Consider the following 25,806-nt stretch of genomic DNA (forward strand, 5'->3'; position numbering starts at 1 on the left):
GCCCAAGGTGCCTGGTTGTGCTCAGGTCAGGATGTGAGTCTGTGGTTCTGCCAACACCAGATGAGACACAGGCAGAATGAAGCCGTGCAGGCTGGAAGTCAGGAGCCTTTGGATCTAGATCTGTCCCTGACTGGCTGTGTGATCTTGGGCTAGTCTCTGCTTTCTCTGGTCCCAGAGTCCTCTCCCGTACAATGACAGTCCTGTGCTTCGTGCTTCAGACAGCCAGCCTCACCCTCAGGCCAGGCAGGGCTGATCCCACGTACTCCCCTGGGATCCAAGTGAGCAGAGAGGGAGGGAGAGAGTCGAGAAGAAATCAAAGAAGGGCTAGGGTTTGAGTGAGAAGGAAATGGGGAAGAAGGGTTGTGAGTGAGCCTCTCGAAGAGCAGAGCCAAGGCGCACTGGACAGAGAGGGGTGGAGGTGGCCAGAGGCGCTGGGTCAGCTACATTCATCTGGTCTGCAGGCCCAGGAGCCCAACAGGAGATGCAGGGGGAGCCAGCTGGGGAGGCTGCAGGTGGGAAGTTCCTCCTGACCGGGGCCTCAAGTGAGATCACAGGTCTTCCGGAGCCGGCTAGAGGGATGAAGAATAAGAGGGGAAAGTCTGTTCCTCCCCAGCTCCTTGCTTTCCAGGCCCTCCCTGGCTCCTAGACTCTGCTTTTCTCTTCCAGCGCAGTGATGGCGTCCGGACACATCCAGGCCCCCTGCCTCTCACCTCACCCTCCACCTCCTGCCCACTTCCTACCTCCTGGGCCATCCCTGCCCACTTCTCTCCTCTCCACTATCTCCCTCTAGCCCCCGGCTCCTCCCCTCCACCCTCCTCCCTCTCCCTTCCTTCTCTTCTCCCCACTTCCCTCTCTGCCCCCCAGTTCCTTACTGGGGGCACTGGCAGGTCTTCTTCTCGCTGAGGAGTCTCTTGATCTGAGACATCCGCTCTGCCTGGCGCTGTCCAGGGAGAAGGAGAGGAGTCGTGAGGGTCCCAGGCCTCTGAAAGGGAGCTGCCCCTCGGAGGGGTGCGTGGGGAAGCTGGGAGGGGAGAGGGAGTGACCGTGGCTGAGGCCATCTGTCTCAGAATTAACTCTGCACCTCCCTGTCTCTCCCTTCATGTGGGATCTGGGACAGGGCCCAGCAGGCAGTGAAGGAGCTGAGCGGTGGGCAGAGGGAGCCAGAGCAGGAGCAGGTCACGGATGTAGGATACCTTTGCTGCTGTACAGGCCTCAGGTGCTCTGTGCCCTGTGCTCTGTGCTTGAGTGCCCTGTGGGGGCGCGAGGGGGGCTGGGGTGGCTCACTCACCCTGCGGTGCCAGCATTTAACAGAGAGGATGCAGAACCCAGCGAGAAGCAGAAGGCCTGAGATCCCCCCCAGCACCATGGCCAGAAGCTTCGGCCAGGCCTGGGCGAGCACTGGGGACAACACTGCAAGAGAGAGAGCTATGCTCAGCTCCCTGCCCACCGTCAGGGCACAGGGCACGTGGGGTGGGGGGGAGCACCGAGGAGGGAGGGCCTTGCTGCCCAGCCACACTTGGGTCTGGTCCTTGGGCTGGGAGAGCAGGGCAGAGTGCACAGGGCCCTCAGGGGCTACCAGGGCTGGAAGGGAAACACTGGGGAAGGGGCTTTAAGAGTTTAAGGGTTTTACACTGCGCTCTGGGGAGCCAGAAGCAGTGGTCTAGGCCGTGTACCATGCGCATGAATGTCTGTGTGTCTGTCTGTCTGTGTCTGGGTTTGAAGGGGCTGAGGCTCTTGGTCAGGTCGGCCCCATTCCTGGGCTGTAGGCCTCAGGGAGGTGGGAACTTATAGGACTGCAGAGCCCAGGACCACACCCCACCTCACCTCATCACCCCTGTGTCCAGGCACCATACCTATAACCCACCCATCTCAGAGCAGCTGGGAGGCTGGGTGGTCTTCACCAGCCCTGGGAGGGTCCTGCAGCCGAGGAGGCAGGGGCTCGGGGTTAGGCCACGGAACCTGGACCCTGACTCACCTTCAACCTTGGATTCCAGTAGGACTTTGCCCTTGTCTCTCAGTAGACACTGCCACACCCCTCCCTCAGGGTTCTGCACCATCACCAGCTTCTGCTGATTTGAGACCCTCATACTCTGGTTCTCCATCTTCAAGCTCAGCGTCAGCTTGGGAGAGGTGGGTCCCAGCACCTCACAGGTCAAATTGTTTTGGGACTTAGTCACTGCAGAGGGACAAGAACCTGAGGCTGGGAGCCTGGACCTCTGAGTTCCTGGCACCTGCAGGCTCTAAGGGGATTCCACAGAACAATGAAAATAATGTTTTACACTGGCGCCCCTCTTTTAGCCTTCAGAGCACATTTTGATGGAGTTATAGTGGAGGAAACACAGCTTTTGAGGTCCAGCATTCTTAGATTTGAATCCCAACCCCACTGCTTACTACCCGTGAGTCCTTTAACAAGTTATTTACCAACCTGAGCCCCGGACAATAACTAAATGGAGAAATACATGTAGAGCTCTTGAATGGGGCCTGGCATGTACGAAGCATCAAATATTAGCCATTATCATTTGTGAAGCTGTTATGATGATTAAGCATGGGAAGACTCAGTGTGGCGCCTGACACTGTCACCATCGCTGTCATACTGTTATTCTCCTTAGGAGAAAGCCAACCCACAGAGAGGAGGGGCTTAGTCAGGGTCACAGAGCATCAGGCAGAGGCAGAACTAGAGCCTGGTTCTCAGCGGGGCCCTTGGGAATTCTAGTGGAGCCCACCTTAGGCAGGCTCTTGGATGTCAGGGAAGGACAGAGGATTCCAACCTCAGTTCAAAACCAGCCCCCAAACCAGAGGGCTCCTGATCGGCTGCATTGGACAGCCAGCGCCTAGGCACCCCTTTGGGGGCCATTCCTGCCTTGGAGGAGCCCTGGGCCAGGTCCCTCCACCCCTGGCCCGACCTTCGCCTTCTCAGCCTAGCTCCTCACCTCTCATCACCACGAGGTTTACTTCCTGATGCAACTTCCCCTTGGTGAGACTCAGGGTCAGGTTTCCGGAACCAGCGTGCTGAGGCAAAGCCCGAGGCAGAGTGAGGCGGAGCGGAAGCTTCTCCCTCAGGTGGAGCTTGAGGTCCTTGTGAGCCTTTTCCACAGTCACCTTCGTGCTCTGCAAGGTGAAGGTGATCCAGGACTGGGGGGAGGAAGCCCCCTTCACAGGCAGCCAACTCAGCTCCCCTCTCAGATTTTCATCCTCAAAGGTGAGTGGGAAGGAAAACTCCGCCTGCTCCCCCTCCTTCGCATAGACTGTGCTGGAGACCTCCTGGAAAGCTGGAGGGGGAAGGGAGAGAACCTGGGTCCATACGGGGTGTGGGGGATGGGCAGGGAGTAGGCACGTGGTGGGGGTGGTCAAGAGATGGGAGGGGACCAGGTGAGTCCAAACACCTAGGCTGCCGTTCCGGGTGCTTAAATTCCCATCTACCTCCCCTCTGCAGTCTCAGCTCTGCACCCCAGGGAGGTCCCATGGCAGGGCCCCCTCCTGCTAGAAGCCCTCCTAGAACAGCCCATCTACGGGGGGCCTCTCCCTCCTCAGGATCCTGGAGCACAGAGGGCATGTGGCTTGCATCTCTTGGGTACATAAATTATCACCCTTCACAAGATGAGCAGATATCGGCTAAATGCATTCCATCCATTACTTGTCCTCATAACATGACAAGGGAGACTAGATCATCCCCATTTTACAGATGCAGAAACTAAGGCACAGAGAGGTCCAGTAACTTGCCCAAGGCCACGCGGTTAAGTCAGAGCCAGGACTTCAACCAGAGTTCATGCACTTCACCACCACACTACCCTACCCTGTGTCATGTAAGCACCTGGAGGCCAGGGTCCGGGGTAGCGCCTGCCTTCTGGGCTCTTTTTTTCCCTCCCAGTGCCTAGCTCAGGATTCCGAAGGGCTGGCTTGCTGCATGAGTGTCCCTGAGTTAGTGGATTTGCCAGCTTGGTAGGAGGGGGCGCTGAGGCAGTGGAGAGGATGGACGCCCTTGATCGCCCTCCTTTGGGGCTTCCTCCTGGGTCCCTGGGGTCCCTCCCATCCTTACATCCCTTGCCCCTTCCTTCCTCTGTGTCCACTGCCCTGAGGCGCGGCTGTAAATCAGCATCGTGAGGAAGAGTGGGGCCTGTGTGTCCCTCAGGGCAGACTTCTGCTCCAGGGGGCCCGCGCGCTGGCCTCCCTCTGCCCGCCCCCCACACCAGACCCAGGAGCACAGCAGTGAGAGCAGAGGGAGGGTCTGTCAGGCAGGCGGAGCCTGTTGGGGAGGGGAGCTCCTCTTACCCAACACCCGGATGTGTTTGTTGAGCACCAGTGTCTGCTGGCCCTGGGAGATGGTGCATGTCCAGGTGCCACTGTCCTGCAACCCCACCTGGGACAGGAACAGGTTCTTGGCTTCATTCTTCCTTTCATTCCCTGGACTTTTCCATTGCACTGAAGCGTCACTATTGGAGGGGCTCTCCAAGGTCAGGGTCAGGCTCTGTCCCAGCAGCATGCGGGTGTCTGAGCTGGCATTCACTGTTGGGAGAGCAGGCCAGCTGTGTCACACAGACACCCCATCCCCAAGGAGAAGCAAAGAAGCTAGGAAACCAAGGGTGTCTCTCCATCACCCCCATCTCAACATCTCCCTTCTGCCCATGCCCAGCCCAAGGCAGGCTTTCCCTCTCCCCTCCCCCTCTCACCTCTTCCTTATCTATCTCACTCCTTCCTTGGCCTCCTGCCTTTCTGCCCCCCTCACCCCCACTCCCATGTCTCTCCATCTCCCCCTGCCTGACCCAAGGCCTGAGGAGTGGTTGAGGAGATGAGGTAGACTGTCTGATCAGTCTCTGGACTACTGAAATGCCACCAGCTCAGGCCCTGGTTTGGGTGCAGGGATGGGAGTTGAGGAGGAACAGAGATTGGCTGGAGGTGTCCTCATCACCCCCACTCACATCTGAACACCTGCAATTCCACCTCCATCTTCTTGTCCCCCACTTCACAGATGTAAGTCCCGGAGTCAGCTACTTCAAGATCCTTGATGACCAGAGGAAATGATCCTTTGCTCCACTGGTTTTTTTTTGATTCAACTCGATGGCTCATGCTGGAGGTACCTGGGAGTAGAATGCTGTTTTGAGGAGGTTGGGGTACCCTGGAGCCATGGCACGCCATGGCAAGGGCGGTGCCCACACCTCTTCTGATCTGAGTTGCTAATTTCCAGCAGAATCTGCCCCTGGTCCTACTCTGAGAACCCCAGACTGGCGAGGAGGTCCAAATACATTCCTTTACCTGGCCAGGACAACATCTCACTAACCCAAGACAAAATCGTGTCCTCCTTTAGAGAGCACCAACTCCTACACACCAAACACTTTACACGCATCATCTTGAGTAATCTTCACAATAATTCTGGGAAATAGGTACTGTTTTGCCTATCTTGCAGATAAGGAAACTGAGGCTCAGAGAAATTAATTAGTTGCCCAAACTCTTGCTTACACATTATTGGCAGAAACGTAAACCAGTACAATTTCTTTGGAAGGTAATTTGTTTTTGTTTTTAAATTTTTTATTGAAATAGAGTTGATTTAAAACATTGTGTTAGTTTCTGCTATACAGCAAAGTGAATCAGTTATACATATCCATATATCCACTCTTATTAAAGTTCTTTTTCCATTACAGAGTATTGAGAAGAGTTCCCTGTGCTATACTGTAGGTCCTTATTAGTTATCTATTTTATATATAGTAGTGTGTATATGTTAATCTCAATCTCCAATGTATCCCTTCCCCCGGAAGGCAATTTGTAATATCTACCAGAATTACCAATGTACATGCAGAACTAAGTGTCCACCAAGAAAGGAGAGGTTAAATAAATTAGACTTCACATATTCAGTGGAATTCGATAAGAGAAGAATGAGGAGGCTGTTTATATTCTGAGATGGAATAATATCTAAGAAACATCATTAACTGAATAAAGCAAGATATTAAGCAGGCTACCATTGTTTGAAAAGGAGGGGGAAAGTTATTTATCATCTAGCTAGCTAGCTAGCCTATGGTCGCCTTGATAGACCCTGGGGAGAGGAAGTGAATCCCCATGAGACAGGTATGGGAGGACTTTTCACTTTATGCCCTTTTCTGCCTTTTTTTTTTAATTAATTAATTTATTTATTTATTTTATTGGCTGTGTTGGGTCTTTTTTGCTGTGCGCGGGCTTTCTTTTTAGTTGCGTTGAGTGGGGGCTACTCTTTGTTGTGGTGCGCTGGCTCCTCATTGCCGTGGCTTCTCTTGTTGTGGAGCACAGGCTCTAGGCCCGTGGGCTTCAGTAGTTGCAGCACGTGGGCTCAATAGTTGCGGCTCACAGGCTCTAAAGTGCAGGCTCAATAGTTGTGGCGCACAGGCTTAGCTGCTCTGCGGCATGTGGGATCTTCCTGGAGCAGGGATCGAACCTGTGTCCCCTGCATTGGCATGCGGATTCTCAACCACTGTGCCACCTAGGAAGCCCCCTTTTCTGCCTTTTGAATTTTGACTTCAGTGGGTGGTGGAGCCAGGATTAAAATTCAGGCTGTTGGGTACACTGTGCAGTACTGTCTCCGGCAAGTTCCACAGGCATGGACACGTGGTCTCCTCCACACGCCTCAGAACTAACAACCATCACCGAGAGGAAGCTCTTCTCTTTAGCTAACCATTTTCTGGGTGCAGCAACAGCTCCAGAACCCCTGTAATGAAGGGCTCTAGAAGCTAAGTTTACATAGCGAACACAGCTCTTTACAGAGAGTGCATGTTGGGAGGGATGGGCGGAAGGTGGCTGAGATACAGCTCCCCCCTCAACTCCCCTGGGCACCACCTCGGCCTCCCCGAGCTGGCATTGGCCCTCTCCCTGTTTTGGCCTTGGTGCAGGAGACCGTCTGTAAAGTCGGCCATCATTCTCCCTTCTCTCCTCTTCCAGACCTCACAGCCCCTTCCCGCTGCTCAGGCCCACCATCTCCAGGAGACCTTTCCAGATAACTTGTAGCTCTGGGCTCACGCCCACCCCAGCTTTCCCTCCAGCCCTACCCACCTCCCCTTTCGTTTCTCCTGCAGGAGTCCCTACCCCACCTGCTCTCTCCCCTGGATCTAATGCTCCCCAATTTTGCTGAACTCCTACTACATTCCTTTTACAATCTACCAAACTTCTTGAAGGGGTAGCCTCCTCTGGTTCTGTCCCCTTGTCACTTCTTTTGATTCTCTCCTCCACATCTAAGCACCCTTCCCTTTTCTTCATCTTGGACTCCTGTTCTGATATCTACATTTAGGTGTTACCCCGGACTCTATTCTGCACCCTCTTCCCCATTTCTGTACATATTCTAAATTCCACTGCATCCCTGGCTGGCTCTGCGGAGGACTCCCAGCCCCAACCTCTCACCTTCATCCTGGGCCCGCATTTCCAGTGGCCCAAGGGATGGCTTTAATCTGGATGTCCTACCGTCACCCAAAACTCAGTTGGTTCCAAATGATACATGACACCCTTTCCCTAAAACAACATTTCCTCCTTGCTTCCCTTTTAAAACCTCTTCCGAGCCTCACCATGACCCCCTTATCCAGACTGTTCCATACTTTGTAAAAGTGATTCTACTTTGTGAAAGGTCTAAGATTATGTGTGAGTCTGGGATCAATTCATGGAGGAAACCAGTACTAAACCGAGCCTTAAAAGAAGTATAGACAGTAAGCTAGAGAAAGGGGTTGCAGCAAGGACATCTAGGAAGGGGAAAAAGTTCCAGGAAAGTACAGGCAATCACCTTAAAGCAGTGAGGAAGACACTTGGGCGTGAGGTTTCTGACTGGGGAGCTGCAGGAAGCGATGCTGAGGGGATGAATGTCAGGCAGAGGTGTCCAAGCTTAGTCTAATGGACTAAGGACTGACACGTGCAGAGCATTGCCTTGGGACTCAATGCTGCTGCAGGAGGAAGAGAATCAAAGTAGGAGAAACTAGTAGCAGAGAACTGCCAGGAAGTTTCCACTGTCATCCAGGGGAGGGGTACGTGATCTTGGCTAACGAGGGTGGCATTCCCATGAGAACGAAGACGACGAAACAGAAAAGCACTTCCACGGGAAGGAATGGCCATGGGTGGTGACTGATGGGAAATCAGGGATTGAAGTAGGGAAAAAAAATTGACTCTGTGGTTCAGAAACTGGGGAGTCAGGAGAGTGATACTGCCAGGACCAGAGTTCCAGAAGTTGGGAAGGGGAGATATTCTGGAGGAAATTCAAATCATGGGAACCGAACAAAAACATCCACACAAAGGAGGTAAGAATTTTTAGAAAGGAGCACATTGTTTCAATCTCACAGGCGATCATAGAAATGCAAATTAAAACAACAATGATATATTTTTCAACTATCAAATTAGCCAAAAAAAAAAAAAGGAGAAAGTTTTAAATATTACTATTCAGTGCCAGCAAGGGTGCTAGTGAGAGAGGCACACAGTGACATTATTATCTAGACTTATTGTAAATGGATAGAACCTTTCTGGAAGCAATCTTGCAGTATATACCAACTATTTTTAAAAGCTCATATCCTTAATTTCATTTCTAGAACTTTATGCTTAAAATGATCATTTTAAAATGCAAGCCAAAATGTAGGTACAAAAATAATAATTACTGTGCTGTTCATAGGGTACAACACTAGATAAAAGGATAATGGCTGTATATTACAGCATATTAACTTGAGGGGCTATTAGGTTGGCACCCAAAATGATATTTATAAATAGTTTTTAATGAAATGGAAATTAATAATATGCATTTTTAAAGTTGCGTTAAGATCATCTTTACTTTTTCAGTTAGTTATTTGAACTACAGAATTATACAGACTCAACACTTCTCCCTTGCCCACCCTCTTAATGCTACTATGAACCACTTGGTGTGGATTCTTCCATGTTTTTTTCCTTGCTCATGCAGACATATATTCACACACATTGAATTTTTAAATTAAAATGGGACTATATTATTGATACATACATAGCTTACTTTCCACTTAACAGAATGTGCTTGACATCCCTCTAAGCATGTGTATGTGGAGCGTCTTCATTCTGTTTGTTTTGAAATTGTGAAAGCTAATCTTTTTACTCTGATAACTTTTTTTCTGCAGATCTTTATTGGAGCATAATTGCTTTACACTGTTGTGCCAGTTTCCGCTGTACAACAAAGTGAATCAGCTGTATTTATACAAATATCCCCATATCCCTTCCCCCTTGAGCTTCCCTCCCACCCTCCCTATCCCACCCCTCTAGGTCATCAAGCTTCAAGCTGATCTCCCTGTGCTAAGCAGCAGCTTCCCACTAGGCATTTTTTTTACATTTGGTAGTGTATATATGTCAATGCTAGTCTCTCACTTCATCCCAGCTTCCCCTCTCTGCCCCTCCCTGTGTCCTCAAATCCATTCTCTACATCTGCGTCTTTATTCTTGCCCTGCCACTGGGTTCATACTCTGATGATTTTTTTAATTAAACTTTGTATTCTGAGAAAATCGTAGATTCCCATGCAATTGTAAGAAATAGCACAGAGAGATCTGGAGTACCCCTGACCCAGGTCACCCCAAAGATAACAGCTTGCAAAACTATAGCACAATATCACAGCCAGGATATTGGTATTGATACAAATCAAGATGCAGAACATTTCCAGCACCATAAAGATGTTACCTTTCTCCCTTTCCTAGCCAAACCCCCTTCCCTCCCAGACCCCTCCCCCCGATTCCTGGGGATCACTAATCTGTTCTCCATTTCTATAATTTGTCTTTTTTTTTTTTTTTTTTTGGCACACGGGCTTAGTTGCTCCATGGCATGTGGGATCTTCCTGGAGCTGGGATCGAACCCATGACCTCTGCATTGGCAGGCGGATTCTTAACCACTGCGCCACCTAGGAAGCCCCTATAATTTGTCATTTTTAAAGATATATTTATTTATTTATTTATTTGGTTGCACCTGGTCTTAGTTGTGACTCCCCAGCTCCTTAGTTGCGGCATGCATGTGGGATCTAGTTCCCTGACCAGGGATCGAAACTGGGCCCTCTGCATTGGAAGCAAGGAGTCTTAACTCCACCAGGGAAGTCCCCTATAATTTGTCATAATTTGTCATTTTAAGACTGTTATATAAATGAAATTATACAGTATGTTACATTTTGGGATTGGCTTTTTTTTCCCCCACACACAGCATAATTCTCTGGAGATTCATCTAGGTTGTGGTCTGAATCTGTAGTTCATTCTTTTTACTGCTGAAAAACAGTCCATAGCATGTATATAACCATTCGCCCATTACAGGACTCTGGGTTGTTTCTAGTTGTTGGCTATTACTAATAAAGCTACTGTTCAAAATTTTATACAGATTTCTGTGTCACCATAAATCTATTTCTCTGGGGTAAATGTCTAGGAGTACAATTGCTGCTTTGTTGTATGTTTAGTTTTTTAAAGAAATTGCCAAACTGTTTTCCAGAGCAGCTGTACCATTTTATACTCCCACCAACAATATAAGAGTAAATCAGTGTCTTTACATCCTCACCAGCACTAGGTGTTGTCACTATTTTTTATTTTGGCCATTCTGATAGGTGATATCTCATCGTGGTTTTAATTCGCATTTCCCTGATGACGAATGATGCTGAACACATTTTCATGTGTTTATTTACCATCTCTATGTCCTCTTTGGTGAAATATCTATTCATGTCTCTTGCCTATTTTCTTTTTTTAAAAATAAATTTATTTATTTATTGGCTGCGTGAGTCTTTGTTGCTGCACAAGAGCTTTCTCTAGTTGTGGCAAGCAGGGGCTACTCTTCATTGCAGTGCACAGGCTTCTCACTGCGGTGACTTCTCTTGTTGCAGAGCACGAGCTCTAGGTGCATGGGCTTCAGTAGTTGTGGCACACAGGCTCAGTAGTTGTAGCTCGAGGGCTCTAGAGCACAGGCTCAGTAGTAGTGGTGTATGGGCTTAGCTGCTCTGCAGCATGTGAGATTGTCCCAGACCAGGGATTGAACTGGTATCCCCTGAATTGGCAGGCAGATTTTTAACCACTGCACCACTAGGGAAGTCCCTCTATAGCAGTTTTGATTATATCTGTTTGTATCTTTTATTGATTGTTCTAGGTATTACATTATATGTATATATAACTTATCACAGTCTACTTGTGTTATCATCTTACCTTAACTTCCTTTACATCCCTTTACCCTCCCTGTTTATAATATAATTGTTTTAAAGATTTCCTTGACATACATTTAGAACTACACAAATAATGTTGTAATTTTTGCTTCAACTATCAAACATAACTTAGAAAACTCAAGAAGTAAGGGAAGGCCTAATGTCTTTATCCATATATTTGTTTACTTTGTTCTTTCTTCCTTCCTGATACTCTATTCCTGCTTTCATCATTTTCTTTCTGTTTAAAGAACTTCTTTGAACCATTCTTTTAGGGCAGGTCTGCTGGGAACAAATTTCTAGTTCATTCGTATGTTTGTTTGTTTGTTTTGATCTGAGAACGTCTTGACTCCTTCGTTCCTAAAGGATATCTTCTTTGGGTATGGGATTCTGGGTTTACCGTTCTTTTCTTTTTGTATTTGAACAATATCATGTCACTTCCTTCAGCCAGCATGGCTCCCTATGAGAAATCTGCTGTTATTCAAATTGTTTTCCTAGAGGGAGGTTGAGGGGAGAAATATTTGAAGGGGATTAAAAGGTACAAATAAATAAATAATAAATAAATGTCACAGGAATGTAGTATACAGCATAACGAATATGATCAATAATATTGTAATAACTTTATACGGGGACAGATGGTTACCGGACTTATCACGATGATCATTTCACAATGTATGCAAATATCAAATCACTATGTAGTACACCTGAAACTAACATAATAATGTACATCAACTATATTCAATTAAAAAGAATTTTTTTAACACTCTATAGCTAAGGTGTCATTTTTCTCTGGTTGTTTTGGAGATTTTTTTTTGTCTTTAGTTTTTAGAAGTTTAATTATGATGTGTCTTAATGTGGATTTCTTTAGGTTTATCCTGCTTAGGGTTTGCTCAGCTTCTTGAATCTATAGGTTAATATCTCTTGCCAAATTTGCAAATTTTTCAGCCATTATTTTTTCCAGTACTTTTTCAGTCTCAGTTTCTTTTTCTTCTCCCTCACTCATTGACACAAATATTAGATCTTTTGTTATAGTCCCACAGGTCCCTATGGCTTTTTTTTTAAAGAGTACACTCTAATTAATTAATTAATTAGTTTATTTATTTATATTTATTGGGTGCATTGGATCTTTTTTGCTGCACATGGGCTTTCTGTAGTTGCGGCATGTGGGCTCAGTAGTTGTGGCACACAGGCTTAGTTGCTCCGTGGCATGTGGGATCTTCCCAGACCAGGGCTTGAACCCATGTCCCCTGCCTTGGCAGGTGGATTCTTAACCAGTGCACCACCAGGGAAGCCCTCCCTATGGTTTTGTTCATTTTTTCCAGTCTATTTTTTCTCTGCTGTTCAGACTGTGTAATTTCTATTGTTCTACCTTGCAGTTCACTGATTCTTTCCTTTGTCCCCCCCATTTTGCTGTTGGGTCCATTCAGTGATCCCTTGTATTTTGGTTATCATATTTGGATTATATTTTTATGTTCTAAAATTTCCATTTGTTTTTTTTTTTTTATATTCTTTTTTTGGTGGGGTGGATTTTAAATCCCCAACTAGGAATCAAACCTGGGCCCTGGTAGTGAAAGCACTGAGTCCTAACCACTGGACCACCAGGGAATTTCCAATGTTCTCATTTTCTTTGCTGAGGCTTTCTGGTTTTCATTTGTTTCAAGCATATCTGTAATTGCTTGCTGAAGGAATCTTTTTTTTTTTAAAGTGAAAAGCATATAAATTTATTTAATGTAGGTTTTTACCTGACATGCGAGCCTTCACAAGGAAATGAAGACCAGAAGAAACAGTTAAAGCTGAGTATTTTTATGCTAGGTTAAAGAGTATGAGGTAAGTGTAGTAATCTGGGGGGAATTTAGCGAGGCTTGTTCATTAGAATTCTTCTCAGAGTCTCTGAGTCCTTGGAGAAGTCCCTTGGAGATAAGGGATGCTCTTTCCTCTTGGTATACTAGGGTTGGTATACTAAAACCCTCTCACCTGAGGGTTTTGTGACCTGTTTCATGGGAGAAGGGAGGGGTTTAAAATGAGGAGGTCAGAATGACTTTCCTGTTTTCTCAAACTCCTTCAGCTTAAAATATTCAATATGTCAAGGTGCCATATTTTGGGGTAGCGTGTCCTGAACCCCATAAGTAAGTAGCACAGTGATGAAGAGCATGCCTCTTCTGGAGCCAAGCTGCTTGGGTTTGAATCTCAGCTCCACCACTTTCTGGCTTTGTGACTTGATTGAGGCTATTTAACTTTCTATGCTTCAGTGTCTTTATTTGCTGAAGGACTTTTTATCATGGCTTCTTTAAAACATTTGTCAGATAATTCTAACCTCTCTTTCATCTCAGTGTGGACATCTGTTAGTTCTTTTTTTTCATCCAGTTTGAGATGTTTCTGGTTCTTGGTATCATGAGTGATTTGCAGTTGGAACTGGATATTTGAGTGTTATGAGATTCTGGATCTTATTTAAACCTTCTGTTTTAACTGACTTTCTACTTATGAATTTTGGGGGAACACAATTGATACCACTTTTATTACTGCCAGGTAGAGGAAGAAATCTAGGTTCTCCTCTCATCCTCCATTGTGCTAGAGGGGATGCTCCTCATAACTGCTCAGGGATGGAAGTTCCAGTTCCCCACATGGTCTCCACAGAGCCTGTGGTGGAGGTGCCCTGGTTATTGCTGGCTGATGGTGAAAGTCCTGACCCTCCACTGGAACTCTTCTGACACCACCCCAGCAGGGAGGGGTACCTTCTGACTGCTGGGTGGGGTGGAAGTCCAGGAACCTCCTGTGATCTCCACTGACTTTACAGGGGATGTAGGCGCCTTGTCACTGGCTGGTGGGATGCACAGCTCCATTCTCTACCTTGCATTCTCTGATCCCATCTCAGTGGGGGTGTTGGGTGCCTTATACAGCCTTAAGGAGGGTGATGGAAGTTTGGGCTCCCATTCAGCCTTTGTTGGCATGGGATAGGGTAAGGCCACAGTTTTCCTCTGGTGGCTGGCTAAAGTAGAGCAGTCATTATCTTGAAGTTTTTTGTCTTGCTGGGTTGCTTCTTTCCTGGTCCTTTGACTAAAGAGGGCAGGCTTCTGTGATGCTTATTTCTGTCTGTGCTCATCAGAACTTCCAGGTTGCTGGCTTCTTCAGCTCCAAGACTGGGGTATTCAAAACAAAAGAAAACTCACCAACCTGTTGTTCTTCGGGCCCTGAGGTCCTTACCAGTCTGCCTTCTTCTCAACACCTTTCAGAATCTTCTTATGTTAGTTCTATATGCAATACATATGTGCAGTGCAATAAATTTGTATTTAATGAGAGGAAGAGTGAAAAGTATGTTACTATGGTTGGAACTGTGTTCCCCCAAAATTCATAAGTAGAAGCCTTAACACTCAATGTGATGATATTTGGAGACAAGCCTTGGGAGGTAATAAGATTTAGATGAGGTCATGAGGGTGGGGCCTTCCTGGAGGGATTAGTGCCCTTAGAAGAAGAGACCCCAGAGCTCTCTCTCTCTCTTTCTGCCATGTGAGGACACAGTGAGTAGGTGGCCATCTGCAAGCCAGAAGAGAGCTCTCTTCAGAACCTGACCATGCTGGCATCCTGATCTCAGGACAACCAGCCTCAGCAACTGTGAGAAAATGTGTTTCTGTTGTTTGAGTCACCAAGACTATGGTATTTTGTTATGGCAGCCCAAGCAGACTAATATGTATGTCTACTCAATTTTCTGGAAAGCCCTTGTTCTTTACTATCTGCATAATATCCCACAGTTGTACCATAGTTCAACCCTTTCCTCATTGATGGGTTTTCAGTTTGAATTCTATGCTTTCATATTATAAGCAGTGCTTATAACAACATCCTTGCACAGGTTTCATCAAATAGTCCCAATTTTATTTCTGTCAAATAGATTTTCTTGGGAATTGCCTGGTAGTCCAGTGGTTAGGACTCCACACTTTCACTGCCGAGGGCAGGGGTTCAAACCCTGGTCAGGGAACTAAGATCCCACAAGTCATGTGTCATAGCCAAATTAATTAATTAATCAATTAAAACTATTTTAAAAAATGGATTTTCTAGAATAGCTATTACTAGGTAAAAAGATTTTAGAACTCTGTATTTATTAAACATTGACAGATTACTTTAAAATATTAGTCTAATAATTGATTGTCCCATCATAATATAATGTTCTGAGGGAGTAGGATAAAAAGTATGTATAGGGCTTCCCTGGTGGCACAGTGGTTAAGAATGCACTTGCCAACACAGGGGATGTGGGTTCAAACCCTGGTCCAGGAAGATTCCACATGTCACGGAGCAACTAAGCCCATATGCCAGAATGACTGAAGCCCGTGTACCTAGAGCCCGAGTACCCAAAGCCCATGCTCTGCAACAAGAGAAGCCACTGCAATAAGAAGCCCGTGCACTGCAACTAGAGAAAGCCTGTGAGCAACGAAGACCCAACGCAGCCAATAAATAAATGAATAAATAAATATAGTTAAAAATATGTATAGTATGATATCACCAATGTAAATAATAGATATTTTCCACACTAAACAAAGATCGGAAGGAAATAACTGAAAATATTAACAACAGATATCTCTGAGTGGTGGAATTATGTGTGTATTTGATTTTCTTCCTTATTCTTTTCTGCATTTGCCAAATATTCTATAATGAGCATGTGATACTTTAAAAATCTGGAGAAAAAAACAGTAACATCAATAAAATTTGCATAAAGGAAGTAACATATTGAGAAGTGCACATTAATATACAGTCACATCTTACTATAGCAGATGCCACTTCAGCAAAATTCATATCATAAAAAAGATATCTAAAGAGCAAGCTGACCTGGCCCACTGATTTCACTTCTAGGAATTCATCCTACAAAGACATTTGCACACGTATCCAAAGATACCAGGTTTGATTCACTGAAGAATTGTTTGTGAGAGCAATAAACTGAAAATACCCGAAGTGTCCAGCAACATAGGATTAGTCAAATAAATCATGGTATAATTATACAAAAGAACTATGCAGTCACCGAAAAGAAATGAGGTAGAAATATATATATATATATATAGAGAGAGAGAGAGATGCAGATATATATAGATGCACATGCATATTGAAAATAGAACAATCTTCAAAATATCTGCATAATTTTAAGAAAAAGACACCCACGGTTAGAACCAGGTGCATTGTTTTGGTGTGCTCATTGCTTGAATGTCTCTTTTGTTCTTTTTTTTTTTTTCCCACCCAATAGCCTTTATTTTTTTTCTTTTGTGCTTTACTATATTATATCCCCAGCACCTAGAACATTATCTAATTACTTAACATGTAGTGTCTCTCTCTCTCTTTCTCTCTCTCTCTCCCTATATATATATATATATATATATAATATATACACCCATATATGATTATTCGACTTTTAGATGTGTTTGAATTAAAAGAAAATGTTAAAAATAAGCAATGAAGGGGACTTCCCTGATGGCGCAGTGGTTAAGAGGCCACCTACCAGTGCAGGGGACAGAGGCTCGATCCCTGGTCCAGGGAAACCCCGTGTGCCTCAGAGCAACTACGCCTGTGCTCCACAACTACTGAAGCCTGAGGGCCTAGAGCCTGTGCTCCGCAACGAGAGAAGCCACCGCACTGAGAAACCCTCACACCGCAACCAAGAGTAGCCCCCACTCTCAGCAGCTAGAGGAAGCCCATGCGCAGCAACGAAGACTCAGTGCAGCCAAAAGTGTTTTTTAATTAAATAAATAAATAAATAAATATTTAAAAAATAAGCAATTAAATGCAAACAATAAATAGAATAACCTTATAAAATAAAAATACATTTACAAAAATACATTTCAGGCTGGTGGCATTTTTCTACTTTTGACTCATAAGACACGCCCATTCAATAATGTGTTGAATATTAGAGGCCATACACAGAAGCAAGAAGAATTATTTAAAGAGGAGCATGAGGGTAAATTTTATGTGAAAAAATAATCTCCTTTATTGTAAAATAATGTTCCTAAGAAGTATTGAAATCTTAATTCTTTCCACTTTAAAAGCTAGAAAAAAAATCACCCTGTTGCTTTTAATGGAAGTAAACAAAGTATCATCACAGATCTGTAGCAACAATATTCGTGAAATCATAGGGTTTATATGATGGTTAGTTTTCTAAAATCCATTAAAATAAGGCCATCAGTGTTAAAATAATGAAATTATAACAGACTACCAGAGGCCTTTCCCTGCCCAGCAACATCCGGCAGAGGGAGGCTCTGGACTTGGAGGGTCCCTGAGGCTCTGTCAGCTGGACCCCTCTGAGATCCCAGAATTTGCTAGGAGCTGGGCTCTGACATCAGGGGTGTTCAATCCCTGGGGCTTTCCTCTCTGAAGGGGGAGCGGGGCCAACCTACCTTTGTGCCAGAAGGAGCCATGAGCCCCCAGAATCTTGGTCTGTTGAGAGTTTTTCCAGTTGAAAGCTGTGCTCTTCAGCTGCGAAGCTTGGCAGGGCAGCTCTGCGATGCCTCCTGCCTCACCCAGCACCAGTTCTTTCCCCTGAGTGCCAGCTGGGAGCATCGCTAGGTGGAAATACAGGGGGTCAGGCCTCAAGGCTGTGCTTGTCCTGCCTCTGCCCCATCCCCTCCTTTGCATTTCCCAATCTGCCCCGCCTCCCAGGCCACCTGCACCCAGACCCCAAGTCTGACAACTCACCCAGTTGCAGCACCAGGCACAGGTGCCTAAGAGAGGTTCTGGGGCCCATTGCGGTTTTGCTGAGGCAGGCAGGGGTCTGAGCCTTCCCCCGAAGAAAGGGCAGGTCCTAGGGGAGACACCACTTATCAGTCAGCAGACATTCAGCTGGCCTGGCTCCCCTTCAGGACCCAGACAGCCAGGCCGGGACCTAGAAGTGCCAACCTCTAAAGAAGACACCCACTGGTAAGGGCCACATATGCTGTGCCCAGGCCAGGGCTGGGTTCTCTGCCAGGTGCATCAGAAGAGGATTCTAGGAGAAGGTAGCAAATTGTCAGGCACTGGGACCAGGGAGCCAGGCCAGGTCATGAAGGTCCTTGAGTGCCATGCTGGGAGGCTGGGACTTGACCCTGGGCACTAGCGAGCTTTACTCAGAGAAGGACAGGAGTAGCTTTACAAGGTGGAGCCCTTCAGCTGCTGAGCAAAAGATGAGCTGGAAGAGGTCAAGCACAGGAGGCCGGAGTTCAAGAACCCTGGTGAGTTACAGATCCTGAATCTCTCTGGCCGGAATTCAGAGAGATGGACTTGAGGGAGGAGTTCTGAATTAAAACTCCCAGGACTTGGGGCCTGATTCCAGTGTGAGGGATGCAGTCAGATCCAGAGAAAGAGCAGAGGGTCATTCCCCGCTCACTGTCAGACCGATGCTATGAGGTCTCTGAGTGGGACAGGCAGAAAGATCATGTTTCAGAGTTTCTGTGGGCTTGGAAGACAGACAAGGCTGTGGGGGATGGGGTCGCAGAGAGGCTCTGAATGGAGCTTGAGGAATGGGCGGCACTGGGTTGGAGCAGTGATTCTCAGCGTGTGGTCACAGATCAGGAGCAGCAGCCATTCACCTGAGAACTTGCGAGAAAGGCAAACTCTCAGGCCCACCCCAGACCTGCTGAATCAGGAGCTGCGGGTGGGTCCAGCTGCCTGCGTTTTCACAAACTTCTGGGCAACTGATTCACGCTCAAATCTGAAAACCCCAAGCAGCTGGGAAGGAAAGGGGGGGGGGGCATCCCCCTGCTGTGTGCAAGGTGGGGGAAGCTGTGGAAGGACGCAGTGTGGGGTGACGTGTGAAGGTGCGCGGAGCCTGACATTGAATCTTGACAAGCAGGCCACTGGGAGCTGCTGCTGGTTTTTCTAGCAGAGGTGTGATGTGGTCTCTGCAGAGCTTTAGGAGGTTTGACGTGGTAATGGGACCAGATGACACAGAGGAAGTAGAGACCAAAGGAAGGCCACCAGACAGTGCCTAGAAGGCAGGTGGGGGCAAGCTCGAGTGTCTTCGAGGGGGGCGGGGGAGGGTTGGATTGGGAGTTTGGGATTAGCAGATGCAAACGTATATGGTTAAACAACAAGGTCCTACTGTGTAGCCCAGGGAACTATATTCAATATCCTGTAATAAACCATAATAGAAAAGAATATGAAAAAGTATAAATACATATGCTTGTGTGTGTGTGTGTGCGTGTGTGTGTGTGTGTGTCTGAGCCACTTTGCTGTACAGCAGAAACTAACACAACATTGTAAATAGACTATACTTCAATTTTAAAAAAAAGTGTCTTTGTACTCTGGGCCCAGGCTGTAAGCGAGCCTCAGAGCACTGATGGCCTTGGGGGCAGTGTTGGCACACACCTGGCCCAGAGCTTGTGCATCTAGACCTATTTTTCTCTCCCCCCAGCCTGGTCTTTCTCTTCCCTTGAGACCAGCTTTGCAGTGATCTGCCCACTCTGAACTCCCACAGCCTCCCACTCTGAATTTGACACCCCCTTGGGCACGTCCCGCCTTCTACCTTCTGGCGCAGTGACTTGGGTTCCCACCTCTCCTCCACCACCTTGATCTCCTCTGGGATGAAGATGATGGTCCAGCCAGCAATGTCACCACTGGCACCAGCTGGAGCACAGAGAAGGGTCTTGGCATGTGTTTGGTTAACTTAAACCAAATTGAGTTGAACGGAAGAGGGGAAATCACTGATTACTTTTTTCTGTACTCTAATTCTGTTACTAAAATGGGTCATTTAAGGGTCTATACACACCCAAGCCTGGCCTGGATGAAACCAAGTCATCCACATCCACGCTGCAGACCCCTCTCTGCCCTGCTCTCCACAAGAAGGCTGACCACTACCCACTCTACCCACCGTGTCACCCAGGCTCCCTCGCGCTCCAGCTCCTGGTTGGGGTTGGCCAATGCGAAGCGCTCACAAGAGATGGGAGGGCTGGGGAGAAAGGCTGGGGTATTTTATCCTTACTCTCTCCTGGCTCTGGGCATATTTTCTGGCAATGGCTGTATTCCCTCTCTCCCCACTCCTTCCCCTGGCGACTACAGCTCCTGCCAAGTGGCCCCCTAACCACAGCACAAACCCTCCCTGGGTTGCAGAAACACCAGATTGGCCCTTTCCCCTTCAGGACTCTGCCTGTTGCTACTGGTACGGTGCCGCAATGTGCTGATTGGGCCTCTGTGCACACTTCTTTCTGCAGGTGGTCTTGAACCACCTGAGACACATTCCGTTTCCTGTTGGGCACTGATTTGTGATAAGGGTGTAGCACTCAGATGGGTGCTGAGGGCTTGGTTCTCCTCATGAGGTTTGAAGAGGGGGAAAAGCCCCCTCCTGTTGCTCCATCTGCCTGAAAGAGGAACTATCCAAGGCTTAAGGCATGGTAGGAATTTGAGAGAATCTTTTTTTTTTTGCTGCACTGTGCAGTGTGCGGGATCTTAGTTCCCTGACCAGGGATGGAACCTGTGCCCCCTGCAGTGGAAGTGCAGAGTCTTAACCACTGGACCAGCAGGGAAGTCCTGACAGAATTTTTTTAAACCAGGGAACTAGGAAGAGAAGAGGTCAGGAAGAAAGTTTCCAGGAAAGGAAGAGGGAGGCTAGTCAGGGGTGAAGTTGTTTACAAGTTGGCCTGGGCCATGGAGGCACCTAGGGGAGAGCTGGGGTGAGAGCCTAGGGCAGGGGCATCCTTACATCTGAGAGTGGGTCCCACTGACCCCGACCCAGATTCACCGTGTCTTTGGTAAGCAGAGAGTGAAGGAGTTTCTGTATAGGATAGCCCTTCCCTGGGGTCCAAAGTCAGCCTAGATGCCTGAGCAAGGCTGGGGACATTCTGGCCCCTTTCCAAGTGGTAGTCATTTTTCTTCCCCACTCCATGATCCTGGGATCTGTGCAAGGGCCACCTCCTGCCCCCAGCTCCCTGTGCTGCCCCAACCCATCCCAGGGCTCAGCTCGGTGGAGGAGGTTCTGGGTTCCCAGCTACTGTTTGCTTTGGTGCCTGGGACTTCCGCTGCCGCCTCAGAGAGCTGGCCTTTGATTCCCACATCCTCAGCCTCCCCAGAGGTGCTCTGCCCCAGTACAGTAGCATCCTGTACAGCACAGGCCCCTGAGAGCAGCTGGGAGGGCCCGCTGGTCCCCGAGGCCTCGGCTCCTTTCTCTCTCCCTGTCTCTCTGCTCACATCTGTGCATTCCTGCACCTGTGCTTCCCCACGCTGACGCCTCTACCTTCAACTCCCTGCATCTGCATCTCTCTTCCCCTGTGCCTCAGATGCCAGAAGGCAATTCTGGCTCTCCTGGGCTCGCCTGGAGTGCCCCTTGCCTCTTTTCCCTTGGCATCCCTCCTCTCTCCAGCTGCCACTACACTCTAGTCCCTTCTGGCCTGGAAACTGGCATCCAGGCCTCTGGCAGGGATGCAGGCTTCCACAAGTTTTCATGTGAAGGGAGCCTGCAGAACACAGCCTGGAACCCAGGAGTGGATTCCAAGGAGATGGCTGAAGGGTGGACAGAGGGAGGACAGGGACTTCCCTGGCGGTCCTCGCTGGCAATGCAGGGGACCCGGGTTCAATCCCTGGTCGAGGAACTAAATCCCGCACGCCGCAACTATGAACATGCCTGCCACAACGAAGATCTGGTGCGGCCAAAATTAATTAATTAATTAAAGAAATTTTTCTTTTTTTAAAAAAAGGGAGAAGGACAGAATCGGAGAAACACACAGAAGTCCCAAGAGAGGATGATGCGAGGATGGGACGGGAAAGAGGGCAACTCATGAAAGCAGCAGCTGCACGTCACACAAGTCCATGATCACACACAAAGCCCAGGGTCCTACAAACAAGGCAGGGACAGCGGGAAAGAGAAGGAAATTTGGAGACTGGACACACGCCGGGAGCAGGAGACCCAAAGAGAGGCAAGGAGAGGCCACCGTGGCAGCGCACTGAACGCGCCGGGCGCCCTGAGCGCCCCCCACCCCGGGCTGGGGGAGGGAGAGGGCACAGCCCCACCGCAGTGACAGTCTGTGGTCCCACAGGCACTTTTATCTCCTCCCCACGGCCCCCCGCAGCCCCTCCAGCCCAGCCGCCTTGGGACGTGCCTCCCATTGCACGCGTCTGGCTGCCGCTCCCCAGCTTCACAAGAACGAACTTCCCAGAGACGTGGTCCCTCGAAGGGACCCTTGTGGTTCGGTGGCTGCAACCTCCACCATCCTCTCCTTTGCCTCTGCCGCCCACGTCGGGGGGAGCGGAGCCCCCCTCCTACCACGATCCCCCGAAAGGTGCAGAACAGACCTCAGCCTCGCAGCCCACAAACCCAGGTGCCCGCCTGCCCCCTCCACACACCCACCCTCATCAAAGATACTCATCCAACCAACACTCACGGAGGGTCTGAAGCGTGCCAGGCCCTTGGTCTACCCAGCTCCTTGGCTGACACCACCATGGCCAAGATCAGAGCCCAAGGGTTGAGGGGATTCTGCCTAGAACCGGTGGCGGGGGGTGGGGGGGGCGTTTTTATCTCAGGTGGGCCTCTTCTACCTCAGGGGCTCCATGCCAAAAGAGGGGAACATGCTGGGGTTCTCTCTGACCCGGTCCTCTGGGAACCCCGTCATCTGCGGTGAGGAGGGCGGCCATTTTGTTCCAGCCCAGACTCTACCCAGTGCAAGAAATTGTTTGTCAAAACATGAGGTGCAGTGACCTCCCCCATCAGGTTCTACCCTGAGCCCCGCACCCTGAAAAATTCACCACACAAGAGCAAGACATTCAGGAAGCGCTACCCCACCCAGAGTGAAATCTTTGAGTTAGCAAGAATGGGGCCTTTCCCTTCTGAGGGATCTGACCATAGGGAGGAAGCCCATCGCCCAGAATCCAGCCAGGAAGGGAGGCAGAGGACACCCGGGGGACAGGGCTAGAGGCCAGGGAGGCCTCAGGAGAGAGCAAAGGACGGAGGGCATGGAAGCAGGAGGCTGGGGTCCTTCAGGGCATCCCACTTGAGGGGCATCACCTCTTGCACACCCCCCTCAACACATCCCACCAAGCCCATGCAGGGTCTGCAAATCCTTTTCTAATCTCCAGTGGCCTCCTTTTCCAGAGCAGCTGAGACACCTAAAACCAAGTCCTTAGAACCGATTTTTCTAATGAGGTAGTGGCCTAAAAATACTCATCTATCACTTTCACAGCGTGTTGTACCAAAGAGCTCAGTTTCAACCCTTTCTGAGAATTTTAGCTTTCGACCGTTTCGTTAATCATTTTACAGCTAATTAAAGTGGAAGTGCCTTTTTAGAAGTATTGTTCAAAAGTCCTAAAAATGCACCAAAAGTCAACAAAAGTGTAGAAACACACGTAAACAGAACGAGAGTTGAAACAGGCTACGTCAATCATACGGCTTAAAAAATGCTGCAAGTATGAGTTCTGGTGTGAGTTTTTGGTGATTGAGTCATTGGGAAAATTTATTTGGGGGAGAACTGTCTTTAGACCAGGTTCTGCTTCTCTTTCTCTTTGGCTTGCTTTTCTTTTCTTTTCTTTTTTCTTTTCTTTTTTCTGGACCTCCTCCCTCCTTAATATTTGTTGATTATTTCTATGTCTTTCCCATCCCTTCTTCCCTCTTTTCTTCCTCTTTTCCCCATTCCCTGTCTTCATCTCCTCCACTCCCCAGGACTAGTGGTCTTTGTCAGCCCGGGGCCCTGGAGCCCCCATTCCTTCTCTGGTCTCGGAGTCACCCTTCTGAGGCAACACTCTTCCGCTCTGGGAACTGAGCTGTGCGCAGTGGGGATGTGGAGAGAAGTGTGGCGTAATCGCTGGCCTCTGCAAGCTCACATTTCCAGGGGGAGATCGCTGCTCACGAAATGCAGGAGAAAGTGGCCAGAGCTTCGGGCAGAGATCTGGGAATCCAACACATCTGAGGCCACATTCCCCTCCCCTTCCCTGACCCTCGGGAAGGAACAAAGCCCAGTCTGTCCCTCTTACCTCTGGGCCTGGGTCTCTCTTCCCCTCTGCTTCTTGCACAGGTGTGTCTATGTGATGGATGGGAGCAGGAACCCACTGGGGAAGGTGCCTGTTACATCTGCAGAGACGTACTTAAAGGGAGAGACAGGAAGCCCGGTAGTGAGGCTCCTCCACGCCCCAGGCCTGGGCCAGCCCCCAACGTCACCACCTGGGGCTGGGGTTCCCACCCCCAGCCTCTTGGGGAAGATGTCAAAATGAAAATGGCAAGGTCAGGGAAAAAATTCAGCTGGGGCCTAGAGTGTCACCATGTTTCTCATTGGGTGGCAAGAAAATGATTTATCAGTGACACTACAGTCTGGCCTGGGCTTCGGGGAAGGCAGAAGTGGGAGGCAGATGGAGGGCCTACGGTAGCATGACAGGAAGAGCCTGGGCTGAGAGCACGCATCTGAGACACCCAGTGTGACCATGGATCAGGCTCCTTTCCTCTGGGCCTTTGTCTCTGGCTGACTCTCAAATGTTTCTCTCTGGCCCAGATCTCTCATGAGTGCCAGATGAGGGTATCGGTCGGCCCACTGAGCTTCTCCATTTGAATGTTCACCAGACATAGCAAACTCAACACATCCCAAACCAGACTCATCACCTGCTTACTATTACCCTCCAAACCTGCTTCTTGTTTAAGTTTTCCCACTCAATGAGGGCTCCACCAACCACCAAGCTGCTCAAACCCAAGAAACTGGATATAATCTCTGACTCCTTCCTCACCCAAACCCTCCCATGTATTTCTTTACCAATTCCCCTGCACATTATCTTCTAAACAGCTCTGAAGTCTGCCCCACCACCACCACTCCAATCCAAGGTGCCATCATCACCCTTCGCCTAGACTACAGCTCCTGCCTCCTCACTGGTCTCCTGGCCTCTCCGTTCTACCTTCCTCCAGGCCATCCTCTGCACAGCAGCCTGAGTGGTCCTTCCAATATTCGCGTGTCATCACAGCATTCCCCTACTGTGAACAAAAGTGGCTAGCTCAGTTTGCAACGCCAACTACTAATACAAGTGTTTCTACTGAGACAACCATCGTGCTTTATTTGCAGCCAAAGTGCTTTCTGCTACCTCTCATTTCATAACACAGTGTACCCAAGGGTTGAGAGTTAATACAATTAATACATATTTACTGCTTCATCAAGTGCATTCTAAAGTGAAACTGGCATTACTTTTTTTTGTCTTTTTTCACTGCAAGTGCCTGGCGGTGGAGAGCACAGTGACCGTAGCGTGGTTTGGCACCACGACCTTGATTTGTGCTAAGGCGGCGGTCTAACCCAGATTGTTTTTGCAATATCACTGCAATGTCAACATAGTGACAGAAGCAAATAGTGTCCTATTATTTTTATGAAAATGGCTTGACCTGGCAACCCCCCCTCCCCAAAAGGGTCTCAGGGGCGCCTCCATGGGCCGCACATTGAGAACCACCAGTCTGAAACATTTGTATCCATTCTTCAGATCTTAGCTCTCTCTCTGCACAAACCTTTAGTTGTCCCCCAAATCTGTCTTCTCCTTCTTCCTTTAGTAATAGAACCCTGAGCTTATTGTTGTCCAGATTGAAGTTCTATTTCCCAGCCTCCCTTGCAGCGGGGTATGGCTAAATGACTCACTTTTGGTTAATGGATACAAGCGCCAAGTGTTAGGTGCAACCGCTAAGGCATATCCCTCAAAGGAGAGTGTGTGTCCTCCTTCCAGCAGGAATGCAAACATCCTTCCCTTGTACAGCCTGCCTGCTTTTCTCATTTACATGACCGAGCAGGCTCCTGTAGACATTTAAGATT

The 25,806-nt window shown here is 48.4% G+C and overlaps 1 protein-coding gene across 1 annotated transcript; it reads right to left on the bottom strand.

Moving 5' to 3' along the window:
- Positions 1-538: 538 nt before the first annotated feature.
- CD4 (CD4 molecule) lies at positions 539-24,073 on the bottom strand. The gene is made up of 11 exons (XM_057702282.1): positions 24,008-24,073; positions 17,774-17,879; positions 17,476-17,640; positions 13,923-13,925; positions 4,917-5,075; positions 4,270-4,503; positions 2,931-3,269; positions 1,976-2,176; positions 1,289-1,410; positions 873-940; positions 539-569 (listed from the first exon to the last, which is right to left on the bottom strand). The coding sequence occupies exons 2-11, from the start codon at positions 17,820-17,822 to the stop codon at positions 539-541; spliced, it is 1,371 nt and encodes a 456-aa protein (XP_057558265.1). The 5' UTR covers positions 17,823-17,879; positions 24,008-24,073.
- Between the last annotated feature and the right edge of the window lie 1,733 nt (positions 24,074-25,806).

The sequence above is a fragment of the Hippopotamus amphibius genome, chromosome 12, assembly GCF_030028045.1.
Source record: "Hippopotamus amphibius kiboko isolate mHipAmp2 chromosome 12, mHipAmp2.hap2, whole genome shotgun sequence".
NCBI classification, from domain to species: domain Eukaryota; kingdom Metazoa; phylum Chordata; class Mammalia; order Artiodactyla; family Hippopotamidae; genus Hippopotamus; species Hippopotamus amphibius.

Bases quoted from the DNA above. Each gene is read 5' to 3' on its own strand.
- CD4 (XM_057702282.1), bottom strand. From the start codon at position 17,822: ATGGGCCCCAGAACCTCTCTTAGGCACCTGTGCCTGGTGCTGCAACTG. The intron at 17,641-17,773 runs GTGAGTTGTCAG...ATTTCCACCTAG, and splicing joins GTGCCTGGTGCTGCAACTGG to CGATGCTCCCAGCTGGCACT. The intron at 941-1,288 runs GTGAGTGAGCCA...CTCCCTGGACAG, and splicing joins TTAAATGCTGGCACCGCAGG to CGCCAGGCAGAGCGGATGTC.